The sequence below is a fragment of the Phodopus roborovskii genome, unplaced genomic scaffold (assembly GCF_943737965.1).
Source record: "Phodopus roborovskii unplaced genomic scaffold, PHOROB, whole genome shotgun sequence".
In the NCBI taxonomy this organism is placed as follows: Eukaryota; Metazoa; Chordata; class Mammalia; order Rodentia; family Cricetidae; genus Phodopus; species Phodopus roborovskii.
The window spans coordinates 20,162,875-20,187,364 of record NW_026126447.1 but is presented as its reverse complement, the minus strand read 5'-3'; the positions used below and the strand labels follow the sequence as shown (position 1 = coordinate 20,187,364).

General features: G+C 42.3%; 1 protein-coding gene across 1 annotated transcript in view; it reads right to left on the bottom strand.

Annotated features, from left to right (window-relative positions):
- The window catches only part of Adamtsl1 (ADAMTS like 1), a 363,826-nt gene that overhangs the window by 42,394 nt on the left and 296,942 nt on the right, over window positions 1–24,490 (bottom strand). Inside the window, exons 21-22 of the mRNA XM_051188147.1 lie at window positions 7,897–8,025; window positions 231–410 (exon numbers count right to left, since the gene is read on the bottom strand). Of these exons, the coding sequence (XP_051044104.1) occupies window positions 231–410; window positions 7,897–8,025 (309 nt within the window). The remainder of the gene's footprint in view (window positions 1–230; window positions 411–7,896; window positions 8,026–24,490) is intronic.

The window sequence follows — 24,490 nt, the reverse complement described above, 5'->3', positions numbered from 1 at the left end:
TAGTTAACCAGGTAGAGCCAGGTTTCACCCTCAGCTTTAGCTGGCCCCACACTCTGTGTTTTCCATTGGAAGGGCTGACTGTGGGAGGAGTGAAGGGACATCCAGTCTGTTTTGTGCTCTTAATTCAGTAAGGGGGAAAAGGGAGGTGGAGGGTGAGTCAGTCACCACCCTCAGTCCACCTGAGGCCATGGTTTGGAGCAGTCGCTTTTTATTTACTTTTATTTATTTACCTAGAATTAGGAGTTGTGTCCTCTCTGTCTGTTCTCCGTGAAGATTGGCTGCCCTGCAGGAATATAGGCCTTGATCAGAGAAGGACACATTTATGAGCAGCAAGGAGCCCTCATGCAGATGTTGGGAGGAGCCCAATTTGCTTTTATTTCTGAACCAAGTGACTTCAGCTTCAGGCACACCTACAAAGGCAAAAATATGCTTATCAGGCAAATGTCAGGTGAGCCCAGGACAAGAGCCCCTGGCCACCCCACCCTGTTCTGCAGGAAGCATCTGCCGAGGCATCCTCTACCATCCTCAGCCAAACCAAATATCACACCTTGGGCTTCTTCTTGTTTGTAGAGCCTTTTAAGACTTCTTGAGATGAGGCAGGAAGGGGGAGGCCAGTTAAATGGGGGAGGGGACAGTGGCAGCTGGTGAATGGCACTTGCCAAGAATATTCAAGTTCTTTGGAAAAAGTATCATAACACAGAAAAACTGCATGTATATAAATCATAAAGATGAAAATTCCACAATTTAGAGGAGCATATTGCTTAGTAAGAAAAGCCAAATATAGGAATACATACTGTCTGATTTTATGTCTATAAGTAAAAAACAAAAGCTGGTGGCATTATACACTTGTGAAGTCTCATTGACATGGCTGCTTAACAAGACCTGAGCAGGGACCAATAGACATGATAACATGGCAAGGGGAATTTCACAGAGCCTCAGCTCTGACAAGGGAACTACAGGTAACTATGCAATGCCGAGAGTAAGAGGAGTAGTCTTCCTCAGATTGCTTTTCCCATATCAAGTGGCTAGCCCAGAAGCCATATACATACAAGTAACACTGAATGGACTGTGAATGCTATATTTATAGAATCAGAACTATATATGCAATGACACAGAAATGGGGACCTTAAATTTGAGAGAGGGTGGCAGAGTAGTGGAAGGTAGGGAAACGTGGGGGAGGCACATAGGAAGACCTGCAGGGAGGAGAGGGACGGGGTAGGGGGATATAATTTCATTTTAATTAACACAAAATAAAGCAGAGATTCAAGCATCATTATTGTATGTTGTTAGTGGGCAGGAGGATGAGTGGTTCCTCTGAGGAGTGGAATGAATATAGGGGGGTGGTGACAAAAGCTGGGTCTGTGGCAATGCTAAGTCTTGACCTGGAAATGGTTGGTTGCGGAGTGTTTACTTGGAACCTTTTTGATGCATCTACTTTTCTGTATACACGTTTTATTAAAAAATACATCTAAGGATATAAAACATCAAAATATATGTGTGACCCAGAAAAATGAAAGCTGTTGGGTCCTTACTAGTCTTGACAGTCCAGAGGATACATGGTGTTCTTTTTTTTTTAAGCTGCCATGGTTGAGATGTGTGGTTGGTACATGCAGGTGCCTACAGAAGGAGGCCAGAGAACCAAATGTGCTGGAGCTGGTGTAACAGGTAGTTGTGAGCTCCTGATGTGGGTATTGAGAACTTAACTTATGTCCTCTGTGAGAGTAGTATGCAATCTTAACCACTGAGTCTTCTTTCCAGCATTTGGATTGTGAGTGTCCTTATTAGTACCATTTTCCCCAGGCATATAGCTTTCTGGTTGGCACCATTGGAAGATTGTAGAATAAGAGATGTATCCTAGTAGATGTTATGGGGGGGGATACTTTTGTGGAGGAATCCCAGGATCCCAGGCCCCTCTTTACTATTTGCTTCCTGGCCCCTAGGTGTTTGGTTTTACTCTTTGACACACCTATGCCATGATCTATTATGTAACTACAGATTCAGCCTCAAAGCAATGAGCCAACTGATAACATACTGAAGCTTCCAAAAATCTCCAGTCAACAGAAACTCTCTCTTTATGAGTTGGTATCTTGGGTGTCAGAAAGGTGACCAAGGGTAAAGTCTCAAAACAAGAGAACACAAAGTGGTAACAACAGTAGCAGGAAAGGAAATGAATCAAAGGAGAATACTCTGCCCTTCCTCAATCCATTTTTGTCTGTGAGAGTCAAGGAAGATTGTGTATAGACATGGGATGGGTGCCTATCCTTGGAAGTCAGATTTTTGTACTCTAGGTACAATCTGGGCTCCTCAGGAAGTTTCCTTGAAGGTGGTATTCAGTTAAGTAGGCTACAGTCTGTGACATGAGGTCCTAGATGGCCTTCTGGAGACGCTCCACAAGAGGACAGGCTCTGAGGGAGCTGGGAGACTGAAGGGTTGGGGTGCTGACTCCCAGGCTTCCAGGCAGCAGAAGCTTCATCTCTTGTGCTATCCAGCCTGCTGCCAAGCCCAGTTTGCTCATAGAACTCCTCAGCAAGCAGGCAAGTGATGTTTAGAATGTCAAATACTGGAAAATGGGGTCAATGCCAAGAAAAGCCAAAGACCTAGACTCTTAGTCTAATGATTTCCCAGAGCAGGGCTGTATTTTGTCCTTGGGACAAGGCAGTGTTGTCCTGAACAGACTCAACAAGGGGCCCTGATTTCTTCAAGGAATTAAATGTGCGCCTACTATTTGTCTTAAAATTGCTCAGGAAGAATAGGGCTAATGGGAGGGAGGAAATACATACAGACTTTGATGCTGAAGGATTGTCACCTCAGGGAGAGACATACACTGATTCAGCTCAAATAATACAAGGCTTGAGTACACCAGAGAGAGGCTGACAGCATCCCTAGACACACCTTGAGAAAGGATGCAGGTGAGAGGCAGAAGAGCCGAGCTGTCACTGTAGTACCACTAGTGAGAGCGAGTAGATCATGATGTCTGCCCATGCCTGCTAGGCCTTTGAATGTTTAGCTTGAAGTTTTACATTAAAAAAAATTTATTGGAAAAACCTCCAAAAGAAAGAAGTCGGAAGAAAAAATTCTATTCATTTCTCTATCACAGGGAAAATGGGGTCTTATAAATCATTTCTATGAGGGCTCTGAATTGATCCATGTAGTGCTTAGTGGGGGGCATCTTCCTTTGGTCCCCAGTGGAAAAAAGGCTTTTCTGGAGAAAGTTAAGCAGAGCAAGAGAACTGGGTGTCACGAGCCTTTCATTCGACACAGAAGCAGTGCTGCCTAGGTGAACAGAACGGTGAACACCCTCCCCCCCCCGACCATCTTGATGGCACCTGGACCTCGTGCTTCTAGAGGCCACAGTTACAGCTGTGTATGTATGTATATAGACATTGCTGCGGCATGGTGCCCTCAGCCATGCGATGCAGAGGAGAGAACAGATGCGTGGCAGAGGGAGGAGGGAAAAGAAGGGAAGGCAAAGAAGCCCGGTTCAGAAGGGTCAGGGAGCTATTTCTTACTTTTCCAGGAACTGATTCAAACTTTCCAGTTTCCTGTATTATCCCTTGCCCTGTGACCCATGGGGTCAGGCTTCTCTGTGGAGGGCAAGATTGGTTATATGCTGGAAGGGATGATTTCTCTGGTGAGGTCAGGGCTTCACAGGAGAAGTGGAAATGTTTACGATAGTGATGGGTAAGGAAGGTCACCTCCAGTCCTGACAATGTTCCCAAGGAGAAGAAGATGCTATGGGAACCCTTCTCTGGTCTGTCTAGTAGAAACATTCCTCAGGCTCACTTGTGAGTTTGCCATTGGATTATTGCTGCTGCCACAGTGTGGGGGTTTCTTGTTTGGGACCATGAACTGCAAGGCAGAGAACGACTATAAAGATATCTGGAATGACAACCAGCCCTTCCATGACTAGCTTTGACATTATGAACAAAGAATATGGAAGGAGTAAAAACAAGCAAGGTACTAGAGAGTAAGTCCCCTGTCTCTCTTAAGGGATGGCAACTACACTATAGAGAACCTCATTAGCCACCTAGACATGCCAACAAATGTCTTGGAAAGATACCAGACATGGTAGCCTAAATCTGATGTTTAGAACACCTTGACACAGGGAGTGTAATGAGCTGTGCAAAAATAGCCCACTGGCATCACTAAAAATAATAAGAACTATAAGCCAAACATTACAGAAATGTAAACACTTATTTTCCATAATGATCTCAACAGGCAGGACCTATTATCAATTCTATTACATAAAGGAGGAAAGTGAGTCTCAAAGAGATTAAGAAACCTGGGGAGGGGGATTAGCTCTGTGGCTTAAGTGTTTGCAAAGTTTAAACAATGGAGTTGGGATCCCCAACACCCATGTAAACGACAGGGTGGGTTGGCAGCCTGCCTGTAATTTCAGAGTTTAGGAAGTGAAGATGGGATCTTCAGAGTAAGCAGGCTAGCTGGACTGGTAAAGAGTTTGAGTTCCAGGTTAAGGGAGAGACTCTACCTCAAAATATATGGCAAAGAGTGATTGAGAAATCTACCTAGAACCAGCCTCTAGCCTCCTAAGATATGCCCACACATGTGTATATGCATATATACACATAGAGACACCTAAACATACACATGCAAAAAAAATTCTACTATAGTCAGGTTAGTTTGGGTCCTGGATGACCCAAGAGCAGAATACCATGTAGCTTCCTGTCCTTGGGCCAGTTAGTAACCTGCCAGCCTCAGGGTGGAGATCAAAACGGAGACACCTTCAATGTCAGGAACCCCTTTCTCAACAACTACACATCATAGCCTGTTGTATCTGACTGCTCTTCAAGGACATCTGAAGTGCCTTGCTGTGATTTCTATACCGTTAGATCTTTAAATATGATCACATATTTTTTTTTTCAATTGTAGCCCCAAAACTGTTGTGAGAAGGGGCTTCTAGAAGCTGCAGGGGCTGGCTAAATTAGCTATCTGTTGTTGGAAGGTTCTGTTGTATTGTGGAACATCCCCCCCCCCCCCCGCCATCTGTTATAACAACACAGAGCGGGGTGGCTAAGAAAAGGCAGAAAACACACTCTGCAACAAAGCTCAGCCTGGAGCTTTACCGCTGTTGACAAATTTCTTGTCCAGGCTCCACATTGAATTCCTGGGTATTACTTGTGTCTACAAAAGGGGACGCAAACTAACCTGTGTCTGCTTTATCCCCTTATGGCATTTCTTAACAGCAACACAATGTTCTCCCTGTTGCTGGGAAGGATCAATAAATGGGTCTAGTCAGAATGGCTGGTAACGGGATCCGATTATAAGGATTAGTGCCTTTAATCTGCCCTGAGTTGCCAGGAAGCATGATGCTATAATATCCCTTTCTTCTTTAATATCCCAGACAGGATATTCTTGCTAACTGGACCATTTGTTATACTTGGAGGACTGCTTGCACCATGGCAGCTTGTCAGTACCTTGAGGTGGGGCATCCAACGGTGTACTTTTACATGATATGTTCTTGAAGTTTCTTAGGGTGTGTGGGGGGAGTGTTGGCTTGGTGCAAGAAAAGAGAATGGATACAGTAATTCAAATGTCATCTTTGGCAACTGGTCTAAGGAACCATGGCAGTCTGGACAAGAAGTGTTTGATTTCCCTTTTGTATTCCTCCTCACAAACTGTGGCAGACACTGGTAGTCACCCCCAAAACTTTTTATTCTTTTTCACAAGTACTGCAGGAGGTTATTTCCCATAGTTTTAAATGGCCATGGACTAAGGTAAGTGAAAAGTGATTAAGTGGCTTCTTTGTTATGGGTCTCAAGAGCCTTCCCAGATATCTCTCTCTCTCTCCTCTTCCCTTGTTTGGTTCACAGGATAGAGAGAACGTCCCAGGGAGTCCTTAGGTGTTCAACAGAAGGAAGACCCCAGCACCCCATGACCTTGAGTGATACAGTGAGAATGCACACTGTGAATTCTTAAAACAGCCCTGATAATCTATTGTATCTGAACCATTATACATTGGAGTATAGTAGGATTTACTTTATACAAGACTCTAACCCACCCTCACTGATAACACTCCACTCATGTCCACACCATCAATCCTCCTGCATCATCAAAGCCTTTCAGAAGCATCACTTTCTCTGAGGATGAAAACCCAAATTATAGTATAATCTATGAGCACTCTTGAGACCTAGTGTTGCCTACGTATTTCTTTTTCTCTGCCACTGCCGACACTAGATCTCACACACCACCAACCAGAGTTCACTTTGTCAAGGGCAGCACGCTCTTTCTGCCTCAGGCCATTTGCACACTCTTTCCTCCATTGCTCTTTCACTCTGTCCTCTGAACTCTGACCACAGAGAGAATGGTCCTAAGAATGAAAGAGAGGACTGGAGTGCGTGTAAAGGAAAAGCCTCATCGTACTCACTGCTTAATGTGTTTTTATGCCCGAGGGTTGGGAAGGATGTGTGAGGCTGCGTTTTACAAGTCGAGAGCACATGTGTGAGAAAAATTCTTTAATGAGAAACTGCTAATGGCTCAAACATGTGAGGATGTCAGGCAGCCTAGGTAACGTATGGGGCGTTCTTTAAATAGACTTTTATGTATCCTTTAAAATCAGGCTGGTGATAGTCAAATGTTAATTAGAGAGCGGAAGGGAAAGGGGAGGGAATGCAGTGATAAAGGAACTATACTAAAATGTCCATTGTGGGGAAGTTTGGAAAGGAACTTTGAGCACAGTCTCCTATTTTTCTATATTTCCTGAAGTGTCAAGTACTATTCTAGAACAAGGAAATAATGACTATCCCTCCCTGTTATTCTAGAATAAGGAAATAATGACCTTCCCTATATAGCATGCTCTTCTTTCCAGATGGTGAGCTTCCTCTGCCTTACCATCTGTGTCTCCGTGGCTTAGGAGACCTCTGATCTAACCTTGATTAACTATTCAGTAAGATACTGTCCATGGGTGAGCAAATGGACAGTCCTTCTGTAAGTATGGAATCACTCTCCTGCCCTTTTCAAGGGCCTGGCTTATTAGGTCTAATGTATTGCTAGTCACCGACCATGTTAATATGGCTTAGTGAATTTTATCTAACTAGTCAGAAGGCCACTGAGTCCCCAATTAGAGACACAGTGGAGATGATGAGTAGTGGGAGATGGACAGAGGAGCCATCAAAATGGTAAATGAAAGCAGTTTTTGAGCCATGTTACATTGAACAGTGCTTTCAGAACACTGGTTTGAGATGCAATGAGGACCATTTCCCTGTCCATCCAGTTAATTATATCAAAATTGGGATTTCCCTCAACTACTTTGAATAAACATATGACTCAACAGCAGACAGAATGACTGAGGCACAAAGAGAGGTTTAGTTTTAATCAGGATTAATACACATGGTTCTGTAGGTGAAAACAAAACAAAAATCTATAATGTTGTTTCAGTGAGACTGGCTGGTCACCGAGCTCCTGCAGGGATCTGTAGCCAAATGCAGAGCTTAAGGCTTAGTGAGTCTGCCTCATTCATTAAGGGAGAGTGATGAAGGTGTGTGCCCCTCCCTCAATAAAACCCAACCCAAACCTAACTATAACCAGGTCCAGGGCACCAGGTCAGAGTTGTCCCATATAGTGGGCCAAAACATTACTTTCATGTCCTAGGTTCCCAACAAAAGAAAACAAAAACAAACAAACAAACAAAACCCCCAAAACAAAAAACACCAAAAACAAATAAACGAAAACATTGAAAACCCTAATGCCTCGTTTAGTGTACCAGGCTCAGGCAGAATTAACCTTCCCTCTCTAACTTTCTGATGTACTCTCACTTTCTGAATGAAGTTTGTATTTCAGCTGAGAGAATTTGTATCTAATTTGCATTTGTACTCCTCAGCCTCTCTCCCAAAGCTCCATCAGTATCAGAATGTAGCAACACATGAATGGATTTCTTACCTGCCACTTGGCAGTTAATTGTCACATTCACTCCTTGAATTGTTCTGATGGTGCCTCCGATATCCATCGTTACTGCAGGTTTCTCTGTGTTGAGCAATGTCATTCGAGACGTTTTCACTAGTGGCTTTCCTGGAGATGAGAAAGAAAGTGAGCTGTCATTAACAGTGTTGTGGGCTGCGGTACCAAAACACCTGGAGACCAACAGACGACCCATGTTCTGCTCTGGCACACTGCACACCATGCTTGCCTGGGAAAAAATGAGGAACCATTACATACCCACTCACATGCCTACCAGAGACTTAACAGGAAAAGAACAAGAGAATAACACACATTTTAATCAGCATAAAATATAACAGACAAATTTTAAGGGCTTAATTTGTGCTTAATTTAAGGGCTTAATCCTACATTTGCATGCAGTTGTGAAAGTAACACAGGGCAGTCCCTTATAAGTTGTATCCAGTTTTCACATAATGCAATCCTGTTACGAAATTACAGCATGACTTCATGGTCTCAATGTGGACATTCACATGGTTAAGCCACAGAGCGTCTGCCCCTCCAAGCATTCCTCATGATATCTATAACCCCTCCTAGATTCTCTGGCCAGCACTCATAGGGCTTTTGCTCTCTTGCTTTCAACATCTGAAGAGTGCTGCGTAAATTGAACCACACAGTTCCTAAGCTTTCGTGCTTGGCTCCCTGCCAGCTCTCTGAGTTCCCTAGAGATTCTCCCAGCTCTTTCTTATATCACATCATGGTTGCATTTTTTCAATGGTATGGTCCTTTTTATTGCAGAGTAGTATTCTGTAACACAGGGAAACCACAGCTTGTATAGCTGTTCAGCTGCTGTAGAGTAATCTGGGTTGATTCCAGGTTTTGATACAGCTGTTATAAACACTCTGGTCCAGGTAGCTGTGGGGACATCTGTCTTCATTTCTTTGGCATAAATGTATAGGAATGCAGTTTAAATGTCATATAGCAGTCCCCTTTCCCTCCATCCTCAATACTTTTTGTTTCTTTCATCTGATAGTTGCACAGTGGTGTCTTATTGTGGTTTAAGTTGTATTTCCCTAATGGCCGAGGCTATGGACTATCTCTCACGTGCTTATTTACCACATGTATGTTCCTTGATGAAACATCTATTCATGCTATTTGAGAATTTAAAATTTATTAGTAAGAAGTTTAATAAGTAGTAGCATTAAAACAAAAAAAATATTAGAGCTGAGCTTTGGATATCTTCTCTGCTTTATAACACCACATATTTCAACTACTGGTAGTCAGATCTAGAAAAGGAATTGTCTCCCAAGCATTATGCTGGAGCTGGCTTGCTCTTCATATTTATTTCTCTGTTTCCCAGGAGGCACAGGAGCTGAAGTTTTTTGAACTAATTCTTTCTTTTCCTCTTTTTCAAGAGGACAAAGGCATCTTTATAAGACATTGATTGCCATCAAAATGCTCTTTTGGGTGAATATTTGAGAGGTGACTGAGTAAATGGCATTCTTCACTGTCTTCATGCGGCTTCGTTTTGTTGCATTATAGAAAGAGGCAGAAAATGTGGACTTCATCACAGCCACACCTAGCCCCCTCCCTTCCTGGTTGGTATATAGATTCCTTCTGGGTTCCTTACATCTTTCTTGGAGTTTGGGCTACGTACTAAGGCACGACAGAGGTCCATACATGCTCTACAGTAGCTTCCTCATCCACACAGATTCTTCTCTTACTACTGGGGATGAAGGCTTTGCCTAGACTTGTTTTTCTTCTCCCATCATAGGCTGTCCCCTCCTCTTGATTCAGAGTCATACAGCAGTTACCTTTAAGGATTCTTATCAACTGGAAATAAAATAACTGATCTGGAGATCTGACATTTATTTTAGTTTCCTAGATGGCATCTATTTATACTTGCCACCTCATTAAAGGGTCGTCTGTACTGTCACATAATCTTTACCCATAATAATATATCCCATCTCACCAGAGGCCAGCTCTCTCCACATACATTTTCCCCTTCTTTCTAGGGCAGTAGTTCTCAGCCTTCAGTGCCTCACCTGCATATTTCTGGGGATAGGCCATCAAAGCTTTGGAGATGAATGGTCATATAGCATAAACCTGGGACACATGACTGCCATTGGCACATGGACCTGGGTGTCCTTGCCCAGAAGCAGAAATGACTCCAGTAAGTTGTACTTCAGTGAGGGTAGCTGATCATCTTCAGGGGATACCTACGTACCTTGCTGAGGCAATCTTCCCATTTTCAGTGTGTCATATCTGTGGCTATCTTCTTGCATCTAAAAGCCTGCAGCCACTACCTATTTCACTGTTTGCTAAAGAGGTCCTTCAACAACACGTGCTCTGAAATTCTCACCCAGGATGTAGCTTTCCTTCTCACCTTAACAGGCCCTTTCACAGACCTAAGTGTTTTAACTTTAATAACATCCAATTTATCATTTTTTTATAAATTATGCTTTTACATAAATTCTAGGAGCTACTTATATAGTTCTAAATTCTGAAAGATACTTTCCTATGATTTTTTTCCTATAAGTTTTATGGTTTAAGTTTTATATTCAGCTTTGTGATACATATTTTTTTTCTATTTATATATTATTTTATTGTCTTCAAGCTTTTTTTGTATCAGGAAACAAAATATTTATTGATGTGAAATTTGGAGTTCCTGATTGATTTTGAAATGACTTAATACCATTTTTAAAAGTTAAACTTTTGGGATTCCATTAGATGTCAAGGTGAAAGACACACTGGGGGAAAACAGCTGTTTAACAGCAGCCTACAGAGCGGGAGAAGATCTTCACCCATAGCTGACAGAGGGCTGATCTCAAACATGTATAAAGAACTCCAGAATCTAGACATCAAACTACCAAATACTTCAATTTTAAAATGGGGTACAGATCTAAATAGAACGTTTCAGGAGAAGAATCTCAAATGGCCAAAATATACTTGAATTGTTCAACATCCATAGTCATCCAGGAAATGCAAATCAAAACGACCATCTTATACCTGTCAGAATGGCTAAGATCAAAAACACTAATGACAGCCTACGTTGGAAAGGATATGGAGTAAGGGGAATACCCCTCCACTGCTGGTGGGAGTACAAACTTGTAGAGCCAATTTAGAAATCTAAATAGTTTCTCAGAAAATGGGGAATCAATTTACCTTAGGACTCAGCGATATCCAAAGGATACATACATAAAGACACTTGCTCAACTATGTTTATAGCAGTGTTATTCATAGTAGCCAGAACCTGGAAACAACCTAGTTGCACCTCAACTGAAGAATGGATAAAGAAAATGTGGTACATTTTCACAATGGAGTATTACTCAGCTGTAAAACAAAACAAAACAAAACAAAAAACTCCAACATCATGGAATTCATAGGCAAATGAATGGCACTAGAAAAAAGTCATCCAAAGTGAGGTAACTCAGACCCAGAAAGACAGACTTGGTATGTACTCACTCATAAGTGGATATTAGGTATAAAATAAAGGATAACCAGGCTACAACGCATAGCCCCAGAGAGGCTAGGTAACAAGGAGGGCCCAAAGAGGGACACATGGATTTCCCTGAGAAGGGGAAATAGAAGAAATCTCCTGGATAAACTGGGGGTGGGATGAGTGGTAGGAACATGAGGGATTTGGTTGGGCTGGCTGTGGGGAGGAGGGGGAGAATTAATGAAAGAGATGTCTTGATATCCAGGGCATTTTTAGGGTTAGGGAGAAACCTGGTACCAAGCAAACTCCCAGGAATCCACAAGGATGGCCTCAGCTAAGATGCCTAGCAATAGTGGAGAGGGTGACTAAACTGACTTTCTCCTGTGATCAGATTGGTGACTATCCCAACTGTCATTAGAGAGCCTTCATCCAGGAACTGGTGGAAGCAGATGCAGAGAGCCACAGCCAAGCACTGGGCTGAGCTCCAGGAGTCCTGTTGAAGAACGAGGGGGCATTTCACAAACCATGGGGGCTCAAGGTCATGATGGGGGAACCCATAAAGACAGCTGACCTGAGCTCATGGGAGCTCACAGACTCTGGACCCACAGCTAGGGAGCCTGCATGGCACTATCCTAGGTCTTCGATATGAGTGTGACAGTTGTGTAGCTTGGTCTGTTTGTGGGACTCCCAGCAGTGGGATCAGGGCCTATTCCTGACACTTGAATTAGTTTTGGGGAACTTATTCCTCATGCTGGGTTGCCTTGTCCAGCCTTGATGCAGGGGGAAGAGCTTGGTCCTACCTCAATGTGCCATGCTTTGTTGATGCCCACAGGAAGCCTGCCAGTTTCTGAACAGAGATGGACAAGGAGTGGGAGGGGGAGAGGCAGAGGTGGGGAGGAATGGGGGCAGGAGGGGAAGAAAGAGGGGAAACTGTGATCAGGATGTAAACTAAATAAAAGAATTACTAGAAAAGAAAAAAAAACCTTAGCTATTTAAAAAAACAAAACAAAACAAAATTCTAGTCATTGTTACCCAACCATGAGTTAATTTTTGTATAAAGTATGACACTCAGATAAAATACCCTTGTTTGTAGATTTTGGCTACCCATTTGTTCTGATAACCATTATTGACAGGCTATCTTTTTCTACCTTGGATGGCTTCTGCATCATTGTCAAGATGAGTTGAGCATGTTTGTGCAGATCTGTTTCTGGGATCTCTATTCTGTTCATTGTATCTTCCCCTGCCAATAGCATACCACCTCAATTATTTTAACTATATAATTACAGTCTGGCAAGCTGATTCTTCCTGCTTTATTCTCTTTTGCTACTCTACCACATTTTTTATAGACATTTCAAACTAAGTTGTCCACCCTTAGGAAGTCTTTTTAATATTTTGATAGGAATTATATATAATTCCAATATATATGTATACATATATATTGGAAAACCAACCTCTGTGTTGTATTTTGTCCTCTAGTCCATGGAAGACTATATGTCCATTTATCTTTCCAGGTGTTTTGGAGATTCCAGATGCATATTTTGATGTGTTGTTGGAATTTTACCTAGTTATTTCTTATCATGGATGGCTAATACTTTGTTTTAAATTTTGTTGTTTATTTCTGGTATATGGTAATGTAGGTCCTAGGCCCTTTTAAAAGGTTTTCAGGACATTTTATGTAGACAATCATTCCCTCTGAAGAAAAGCACAAGCTTTTCTTTTTCCTTGTCATTTTGTGTGGGGAGCCAAGGAAGCCCTGGGTCAATGTGTAAAGTCCTGAGTGAATGTGTATTATTTAACATGGCCAAGGTCATGTCAAAAACCTCACTGCTTCTGACCCATGCAGGAATTGCAAAGCTTTCCCTGTGTGAAGCTCAGAGGGATGGATGGCAAAGCCTTCCTTTGGTCTGACTTTTAACGTAGGCAGTATATGGAAAAACCTAACAACCACAACTTCCTCCTCCCAGGTAATTGTAACCTGAGACTGCTCCCCTATAAAGATATCCTAAGGAGACTAGCTCACCTTCCCCTAAACTGTACATAATTAAAACAATAAAGGTTCTGCATTGCTTTTACAGTTGGGACTGCTCCACTATGGTGAGCACAGCCTACCTAATTCTGGCTTTTCAGTACATGTGTCTGTGTATCTGTCCTTTTTTATTCCCACCCAGCCTGAGTCAGGTCAAATCCCAGTCTCACTGGATGAAGCAATTCAGTATGCTTCTTATTTCCTTTCTTATATTATTACACTAGATAGATCTTGTAGTGCCGCATTGAGTAAGGATAGTGTCTTAGGGTTTTATTGCTGTGAAGAGACACTATGACCACAACAATTCTTATAAAGGAAGGAAAACATTTAACTGAGGCTGGCTTACAGCTTCAGAGATTTGGTTCATTTTCATCAAGACAAGAAGCATGGCAGCGCACAGGCAGGAGCTGAGTGTTCTACAGTTTGATCTACAGGCTGCAGAAGGGGACAGTGTACCACACTGGGCATAGCTTGAGCATGTAAGACCTGAAAGCCTGACTCTACAGTAATACATTTCCTCCAACAAGGCCACACCCCCTAATAGGGCCACTCCCTGTGGTCAAACATTCAAGCACATGAGTCAATGCAGGGAGGCATTCTGATTCAAACCACCATAGATAGTGAAAGCAAGTCTTCAAGTGATGAACAAGTTCAAAAGTAGCCCAGGTATTTTGTTTTCTGTTATAAGGAATCTATATCTGATGTAACTCTTATGTTTTAAAAATTTTGACCATTTCTTCTGGAACCATACAGACATAGAAGCAAAGAGATGTAGAAGTCTTCACTATCACCACAATGGAAACAGCCTCCCTAAATCTGTTAGGAGGCAGTAAAGGTTTGATTCTCAAGTGAGCATGGGAAAAAGAATTCTTATTGGCAAAGGTAGAGGTCCAGCTCCCCAGATGTTCTCATTAGCTCCCAGTACAGATGAAACTCATTTTCTCACATCTACCTCCATGGATTGTTGAAGTAGGTACCCCATTTAATGCTGTCTATGAGGGAAGATGAGGCTAGGCCCCTATGTTGTGCAGGTCACAGACTTTCTGTGATATTTGGTCAAAGCTCAGAACTATTTTCTAATATCAGTCTTGCTCACTCTTTCCTGTTGCTTTTGCTAGAGAGAATAATCCTTTAGGGAAGGAGGGAGGGATGGAGGGAGGGAGAGAGAAAGAGAGAGAATACATACACACATATATGTACACACACACACACACACACACACACACACACATGTACTTTCTTTTCTTACATACTCATCCTTGTTTCCTAGTAGCTACCTTCTGCAGCCCCAAGACGGGAGTTTATGAAGCAAAAAGGAAGCCCAGTGAATTCACAATTGTGTGATCTGAACTGTCCCTCAGTTTCCAAGGTCTCTAGCAGTCTGCTTTCTCCTGTCCACTTTTCAACCTTGTGTTTGCACACACATCGCTCAGGGTTTCTAGTGTCAATTAGCAAGAGCAGTGCAGCCACATCTTCTAGGCTTTCTTCCCGGAAGTGGAGGTTCTTTGTACACTAGGCTTTCACAGGCTTTTCACCATCCAGGGGGAAAAATTCAGCACTGCAAGCACATGACCATAAAATACAATGCAAAGATTCATTTATTAAGCCCCTTGGGGAAATAAGGGTCCACATGAGATCACCTCATATACCTAAAGCCTAATCTTTTGTAAGCCAAATGGATTTAATTTTGTTTTAACCATTTAAAGGTAGGACATTCTAGACTAGCATTCACTCCTCTTGTCTTTTGTAACTGAGGAGGGAAAGAAACATTGTTTCAGAATTGCCCTCTTTTTTGAGTCTGACACCTGCTTTTCATATTTTGCATACTCTCATTCCTCGTGCATGGCCACGCTTCATTTTCCTCTCCTGCTTGACTTGCCCTCTGGGCAGAAGTAATTAAACTCATTGGAATTGTGTTTAGTAGTGGAAACTTGGTGCAGGTGAGTATGTGTGTAGGCTTTCCATGTCTGTTAGGACTGGGCAGGGCTGTTCCCACCTACCTTCCATCTGAGATCATGTACGACCTGGTGGGAAGAGGAATGGAGAAGCCCTGTAATGATGTGCTGACATATGAACACAGGCAAATATGGATTGATGCTGATATTAATAAATATCAACCCTATTTCTAAATCTAGCCCAACTCTAACAAAGGCCTCTATAGCCATAATTAAATCCTATTGTTACCCCAGGGCAACTCTGGGGTAGGGGTCCTTTCCTCTACTCTGACCTCACTCACGATAGTCTCTTCCTAAGATAGAGTGGTTTTGCTGAAACCTAAGTCAGATCATATAGTTGCCAACTTAACATTTCTAACACCTCTCCAGTAGGATCTAAACAAAATTTCTAGCTTCTTCTTTTTTTCTTCTTCAATAAACTGTCTTCTACAGTTATGACCAACTGTCTGTCTCTCTTGCCTCAAGGAGACTAAACCTCCCATAAGTCACTATGCCCTAGCTCACTGTCCTTTCTTTCCTCTACCCAGCAGCTCTGCCCTGTCTGGTCCCTGTCCTTGATGTCTTCTTCCTACAGACATCCATATGGAGATATTCTTCTGGTCATTTAGGTCTCTTTGCTGTCTTAGAGAGGCTGTTTCCAACTACCTCAACTAAAACATACGCCCCATCACCCCCTTGCCAGGCATTATAAGTCTCACTTAATTTTTATTTTTCATAAGACTATCAGAAATGATGTTCTCCATATCCTTTCTCCCAACCATGCCCCACCCCCCATGTACTCTCCCTTCCCAGTAGTCCTGGCGCAAAGTAGGTCCTCAAACAATGCCTTAAATGTAAAAAAGGAGTGACTTTGAGAAGCAGACAGGAAAAATTATCTTTTGAATAGCCAGGGATCTGAGGTTCAAAAAGGCTCCAAGACCATAGAGCTGGCCTGTCATACTGCTGAACTAAGTGGACACCAGATCTTGGACCTGGAGTCCAGTGCTTGTTAGGGAGGGTGCTTAAATCCTGGTCTGCAGCCTGGCTGTTGCAGAATCCCCAGGGCACTTGTTAAAAACATAATCTGTTCTGAGCCAATACAAGAGCTGCCTCACTGTGTTATAAAAACCACTGTGCCAATGGGGAAATGAGGCCAGGGACCAGAGCAGACCCACAATTACCAAGTTATTTTTCCTACAGGAATTTTAATAATAAAGGTGGTTTTTATAGCTGCAAGTGTATAGCTATAAAATTCAAATGTCACTGAATTAAATCCAGCCTTTAATTAATTATACCGAGGTTGTGCTGAAAAGTAATGGCCTTGTCCCCTATCAGTAGAGGTGCTGTTGTTAGCACAGACTACTACTTCTGTGCCCCTGTTACCTTCACGGACCACTTTTAACACAGAGTGTCAAGTCACCCAAGCGTTTATGATCAATAGAAGTTTATAATGAACAATTTTTTCTTAATGAATCAACCTGCTCACATTTATTACAAAAGTGCTTATATGTATATTTTTGAAATTTCCAATACTTCTATGGTTTTTAAATTTTTATTTTTATTTATTTATTTTTATTTTTATGAGACGGGGTCTTGCTATGTAGTCCTGCATGTGGCCTGAAACTTGCTATGTAAACCAGGCTGCCCTTAAACTTTCAGTGCTCTTTCTGACTGTGCCTCCAGGAGTGCTGGGATTACCGATTTGCATCACCATACCCATCTTTGTATGTACTTTTGAGTCTTATTTTTAATTTATTTAATCTAAGTCTGACATACAGCCTTGTACAAAGGGCAGCCCAAGGTGTAGCTACCACATGTATGTTAACATTAGTGGGTATGATGCCCCACCCAGGAATGGAATGGGGTCTTGTGATGTCTTTAAGCATAGATGCTCAGTGAGCCAGGAAGTCCAGCGCCTAGAGAGTGAGCCTCAGAAACGAAAGCTCAGAGATACATCCCTGTGCACGGCAGGCTCCTACTTCCTTTCCTCACATGTGACTCTAAGTAAAAATCAGAATTGACTAGAAAAAAAATCCATGAATATTTGAAAAGTATCTGCTCAGCATAAACATGACTGACAGCAGCCAGAGGACACGAGAAGGTGTGTTCATTAAGGTTTCTATTGCTGTGATAAAACACCATGACCAAAAGCAACTTGGGGTGGAAAGGGTTGAATTCATCTTACAGCTCTCGGGTTATGCTCCATCAATGAAGGAAGTCAGGGCAGGAACTCAAGCAAGGCAGAAACCTGGAGGCTGGGAGGAGTGGAGCAGAAGCCATGGTGGAACTCTGCTCTCTGGCTTTCTCACTCCTCATGGCTTTCTCAACCTTCCTTCTTCTATACCTCAGCACTGCCTGCCTTGGGCGGTCACCGCCCACAGTGGGTGGCACCCTCCCACATCAATTATCAATCAAGAGAAGGCCTCACAGGCTCACCCATAAACCAATCTGGCATTTTTAGTCGAGCTTCCTTCTTCTCAAATGACTCTAGCTTGTGTTAAGTTGACCCCAGACTAAGCAGAACAGAAGGGTTGTTCTTTGAGTGAAGCCAAGGACAGGCAGCATTGTTAAGTACTCTCAGAGCTGTGCTGCTGCCTCTGCTAGTTGAACCTTTTTTTACAAACACTGATGATGCTTTCCACTTTAGAAGTGAGGGTGGAGACTAAGTTGATGAGACCAAACCTTCCTCTTTTTCCTGGGCCCATACCTAGGTCACTCTCCAATCTCTCCACAGTCAAGCGTGGATACAGGACAGAGTTTTAGAAGATGGACTGGGAACAGAACTATTGAGCTCAAACCACATAAAGTCTCCTGGGAGTCTTTGTTTTAGACATTCACAAAAGGGAGAAAGAGATAAACTATCACATTTCATGTATCATATAATTTGTATGTTTGTTTGTCAAAGCAGTTAGCAGTGCTATTTAATATTTGCTAAGTCACTGAACGAATGGATGAAACAGTTGGGTCTATTTCAGTTCTTCAGTATGAGTCACTTAGCCATCAAAAAATGAGTTAGAGAAATGAGTTTAGGTTCTCACTGTTCAGCTAGAGACAATCTATATCAGGAAGTAAGCATGTGTACCTGTCAATCTTAAGAACAGAGACCTGTTCCATCCAGACATGATGAAGAGGGGGAGGGAGGGAAGGAGGGAGGGAGGGAGGGAGGGAGAGAGAGAGAGAGAGAGAGAGAGAGTCTAAATTGGAGGACTCCATTGGGTCCCTCTCCTAGGAGATCATGGAATCCCTCAGGAGAGGGGGAGGAGATTGTAGGAGTCATAGGGGATGGATGACACCAGGAGAACAGGGCCCACTGAATCAACTAAACAGGGATTACATGGGCTTGCAGAGACAGCACTGGCAAACATGGGGCCTGCATGGATCTGTACCAGATCCCCTGGGTGTATGTTATGCCTGTTAGCCTGGTGGTTTTTGTGGGACTCCTAACAGTGGGAGCGGGTGCATCTCTGAATTCTTTTGCCTGCTCTTGGGACTCTTTTCCTCCTATTGGGTTGCCTTGTCCAGCCTCCATATGAGGACTTCTGCCTTATCTTATTGGATCTTGTTTTATCCTATTCAGCTGTTATCTCTTGTAGGCTTGCTCTTTTCTGAAGAGGGTGAATGGATTTAGGTAAAAAGGGAGGTCAGTGCGGGGGGGGGGGTGGAGTTGGAGAGTGGAGGGGAGAGAAATTGTGATTGGAACGAACTGTATGAGAGAAGAATTTTGAAAACAAAAAGGAATAAAGATCAGTCATTGATGACTGGGACAATGGAGCAATGAAGGAAAAAAGAATTCTAGGAGGAGGCTTGGGATCACCCAAGGTCTAGAAAGGGCATACCAAGGACAAAGTTGCTTAGACATTTTGGAGTTAAATTTAGTGGTTGGCAGAATCTTCCTAGGATATTGGTCAGATGTGGATTTTTGGGTCATGTTAATAACGACTGAGCAGCAAAGATGGATGAGGACCAGTGGTACTCATGGTGGTACAGGCATGAGTAAGGACAGCTTAGGAGGTGGGCATCTGGACTCTATCATTACACAGTTACATGGCCTTAACACAGCTCTGCTACCACATGATGCGGATGCAATGTGAGGAGCAGTGCTGGAAGCTTCTGGTACAATAAAACATACAGGGGAAAAAGGTAAACAGGAGTAAAGAAGAGGAGAAGGAAAAGGAGATGGTGGAGGCAGAGAAGGAGGAAGTATTAGTAGCAACTAATAGTAGCAGAAGTAGTATAAAAGAAAAGGGGAACTGTTAGTGAGATGAAACTGTTTCTACTTTGAAGAATTATGAGAGTTTCAATATATTAGAAAAACAAATAATTCAAATATGATGGATCGTCCCTAAACTCCAGTCAGCTCTGAGGAGATCCAAAGAGCTTAGAAGTCATCTGCAGGAGGTCTTTTTGGAGATACTGCCAAAAGCCCCATCTCCTGAGAAGATCTGAAACCACCTAGGCTGGGCAGACCCTTATCCCCATGAGACAGTCCCAGGAGATGGTGAGGCCCATGGCAGATCAAGAGAAGATGAAGATGCTGATGCCTACTAACTGAAAAATGAGTCTACAATAAAATTGAAGTCTAAAGCAATGAAATACTGCAAATCTCATACAGTTTGATGTCTAAAATAAAGCACATTACAGTCAATCCAAATTTCATTAATAGACAAAGCCTCATGGTGAGTATATCAAAACACTGTCTCAAGAAACACCAGACTCTGCCTCCCCTGCAACTGTCAAAAGTCTCTTACAGGTGTCACTGAAGTTACACCTGAAAAAACACCTTTAGAAGGGGATACCTTTAGAAGGGGATTTTCAGTTAAAGTATTTAAGGTTCTTACCTTAGGTTTAAAGGATCAAGATCAGCTGGAACCTTTATGAATGTCAACAATATCCTATGCTGATATTCGTTATAATGGAGACTGCCTATCAATGTCTACTTGATATTTCTTGCTGGCCAGAAATATTCCAGGATCTTATCTCCTGGCAATTTGGCAATTTGACATGAATTGCCCAGTCGCAGATAATGTGCACGTTTTGTTTTTCTTCTTTTTTCCCTCTCAGTCTGATTTCCCTTCCAAAACCTTCCACACTTTGTGATTCTGGAATGAACTCTTTGCTGTCCTGCTGTCTGTGAAGGTCCCCTTCAACTTCTCCTTCCGTCCCTTGAACTTGAGCTCAGTTGAGATTAGGTACAGTCTACTCTAGAGACTGTTTCATTTCATTTGTGATTTTCTAAGAATTTACTGCAGAAGCCACATTCTGCTTCCTACTATTCCATAAAGGAAAAACGGAGTCAACTTCCCTTGTGAGAGCTCCAGGTAGGGGACCGGCAACAGTGGGTGGGTATTGCTGTCCTTTATTCTCTTGTAAGAGTCACAGAAAGAACTCTCAGGTATAAAAGAGCCAAGAGTACAGCTATTTAAAGATCCTCTGTTTATAACTAAGCAACAGGTTTATAGATCTGAATCTGCTTCTAAATTTGGTAACAAGACAAATGCATTCCCTAAAGTGGTCCATCATTACAGTAACCTCCTTTATGATATTAAAAAGCAAATCTTTCTCTTCTGTCCAAACTACTGTATGGCTTCCATTGCTGTCATTTAGCTAAATAAATTGAGATTCAATGTTATAAAACATTATCTTTGGGAAACTAGGTGTACATTTGAACAGAAGTATGGAAAATGGGCCATTTAACCAGAAGCTAGATCAGAGCACAAACCTGTTTAGTTCAGGAATAAGTTATAAAGTTTTCAATGGTTTTAACTAAAAATGGAAATATTAAAAATGTGCGATGTTTGAAAAGACTTTCGGTTTGTCTCCTTTGGAAAAATCAGGCCTGACAACGTTGACTTGCACTTTGTTCTCTGGCAGCAGTCTGATGGAAACGAGCCGTGTCCCCAGACACTGTGTAGCAGGCAAAATAATGACATTGCAAAGAGGTCTTACCCCCTGGAACCCATGACGAGGCAGAAGGAAATTAAGGTGGCTAAAAACAGAGACATGGTCCTGAGTTATGTGGGTGGGGCCCCTTTTTAAGTCACATGAAGGAACAGAAGGAACGTACAGGTGACACATGTGAAGACTAAATATACCATGGCTGTCTTTGAAGGGGCCGAGAGCCAAAGCACACAGTGGCTTCGGGGACCCAGGAAAGATATTTATGTTTTGTTTTTGTTTGCTTTATTTTTGTTTCTGAGAGAAGGTTCCTCTGTATAGTCCTAGCTGTCCTGGAACTCACTTTGTAGACCAGGATGGCCTGGAACTCAGAGATCCGCCTGCCTTTGCCCCCTGCCCCCCAAGTGCTGGGATTAAAAGCATGCACCACCACTGCCTGGCTGATATTTAGTTTATAATAAAGAAAATTGGTTCTACAGTATTGTCACATGGAATAAAATTCTCCCACCACTTTGAATGGGAAAGAAAGGATTCTTCTCTAGAGCTCTCAGGAAAGAAAGGAGCCTATCTCCATCCAGATTTCAGCAAGCTTGGTCTTTCCACATTTAGTACTGTAAGAACTATGAGAATATCTGTGTTGTGTCAGGCCATGAATTACACGGTAACTTGTAATAGGAGCAGCAGGAGTGAATGTGCACACTGAATATACTATCTGCATTGCCAAAACTATGCCTGCAACCAAGAAAGCACAGGGATATTAACAACGGGCAGCAAAAAGATGTCTGGCTAAGTGAAGGTAAGAAGGTGGGAAAACGTGGGAAGTTGTCACAACTGTCTTTTTACATTAATTAAAAAAAAGAGGAAGAGATACTCAACCTCACCAGTCATGAGGACTGTTGCAATAAAAATGACAGACAATAACAAGCAGTGTGGAGAAACTAGGCCTCTCCTGTACTGCTGACAGAGATGTAAAGTAATACCACTGTTTGGAACAAAGTTGGCAGTTCTGTCAAAAGGTAAGCATAAATGCTGCACACAATGAGACATTTACACTTTTAGAAATGTATTAACAGAGAGATGAAACTTAAAGCCACATGTGAACTTACACATGGATCTTTATAGCACCATTCTTCAGTATAGCCCAAAGTGAAAACAACACAAATGTCTATGACCTGACAAGAGATCAATGAAAGGTAGCCCATTTTCACACAATGAACTATTATCCTACCCTGAGGAATAATGGTTCTTAAAAGGGATCAATTAGCTATGAAAGGAATGTGGCATATATGCTACAAGAGGATGGTATTAAATGCATCATTATTATTAAGCACAAGGATTGAGATCAGTAGGGAAGGACAAAGCAATGCATAATTCCATTTATTAACATTTGAAAAAGCTTACACAATCCCCTTTCTTTTTATTGCAGCTACTAAATCATTATGTTTAGGATAGACAGGTTTGTAGAGGAAAAAATGCATTGGAGTTTGCCTGGGAGATTGGGGAGTGATGGCTAAGGAGTGTGGAGCTGATTTTGGGAGGAATGCACAACTCTGAATATACTAAATGCTATCAGCTTGTGTGCAGTAGTGGAGTTGTCTGGTATATGGACAGTGCCTCAGTGAAACTGTTAAAAATTAAAGAGACCCTAATTTGTGGGGATTATTTACAAAAAGATACAGATTTTCTGAATAAATATCTGAACCGTATACTCACAGTGGATGGATTCTCAGATACATAAATCATATATCAAGAAAATGGAAAAAAAATGCAGTCATTAAGTACCACATCGTGGTTACTACTTATTCTGAGCAAGTCAAGAAAGAATGGGAGTTTCTTTACCCTTGACAGTCTGTTTATTTGGTGTGTTTTGGTATAAATGCTGCAGGGTCCTGAGCATCAGAGGATAGGAGTATGGCCCACACAACCCTTTCCCAAACATGTCCAAGCTGTCTCGAGTCCATTTCTTCCCTTTAGATATTCTTTTTTGTCCATGCCAGGATGCCATGTTCCTCTGTTTATGCCATTATCTCTTCTAATCAATCAGCTGAACTTGACCCCTCAGGAGAACAGACAGGTAAAGATCCTGCCATTTCTTCTGCATGTTCCACAGAGGGTTCTAGACAAAGGATGCATAGCTGCTATGGCTGTAGGAGGCTGCAGATTCTCCTAGAAACCATGACGAAGGTATGCTATCCACCATCTGCCCAACCACCCACCCCTCTTGCACACTACTGGGCAGGTGAGGAATTTTTTCTTTTTCCATGGTGTTGGGACAAGTCACCTTGCAACCCTTGCTGGTACCTTATTTGTTTCCTCCAGTCTACTTGACAGTCAAGGAAATTGGCTATACTCTCATATTTGCCATTAAGTTCTATAGAAGCATAGGTCATTGGTGGGCTTTCTATGATTCTGTACTTGGGAACTTAAGGCCTTGGTCACTTAGGATTCTAGTCTGTATTAGGGTCCACTGACTCAGTCAATGGCCAGTCAATGTGGCTCAGAGTTCCACTAGGACACACTCAAACCCATCTAGCCTTTCTTTAAATCGGGACACTGTAGAAGAGTTTCTTTCATCAGCTTTTGCTACTGGTGACAAGGACCTCTTTTAGTCTAACTTGACAAAGAAAACTCAAGTGCACAATGGGCTGGTTGAAAAATTTGAGGGCTGCCAATTTGAAATGACTTAACATTGTGAAAAGCTTACACAATTCTCTTTCTTTTTTTATTGCAGTTACTAAATCATGAGGAGGAGGAGGTGCAGAGAAAGAATTTCAAAACAACCACCTTCTGGTTTTATTCTCCCAGCAGGGTCTCTGTGATCTCTTTATTAGACACAATATGTGTCAGCTACTCAATTCATAAAAAGACAGGAAAGTGTATCAAGGAAAGAGAAGCATTTTCTATTTCCCTGTACAAACTTGAGATGAGCTCATCTGTGCTCTCTCCTTTCCATGACAGATACACCCATCTCTTAGCCCTCATCCTCTCATTTTCCATTGATGATGTCAAGCCGGCCTTACAGGATCTTTGTTGTGGTCTTATAAAATCAATGACAACCAGAAACACTTCCCTTTTGGGCATGACTTCAGGAGTGATCTACACCTGGAGAGGCTCATCTGCATTGGTAAGTGGAGCTAACTGAACCAGGCGGGAACAATTTACTGGGAAACTACTGCTTTTCTTCAAGATGCTGCAGTGCTGCCCTGGTTAGGAAGGCTTCTGAGCAATCTGGCTCAGCTGCTGACTGGCCAGGATGGTGTTCCAATCTCCTGCTATTATGAGTATACATCAAAAACTCTCCTTTAC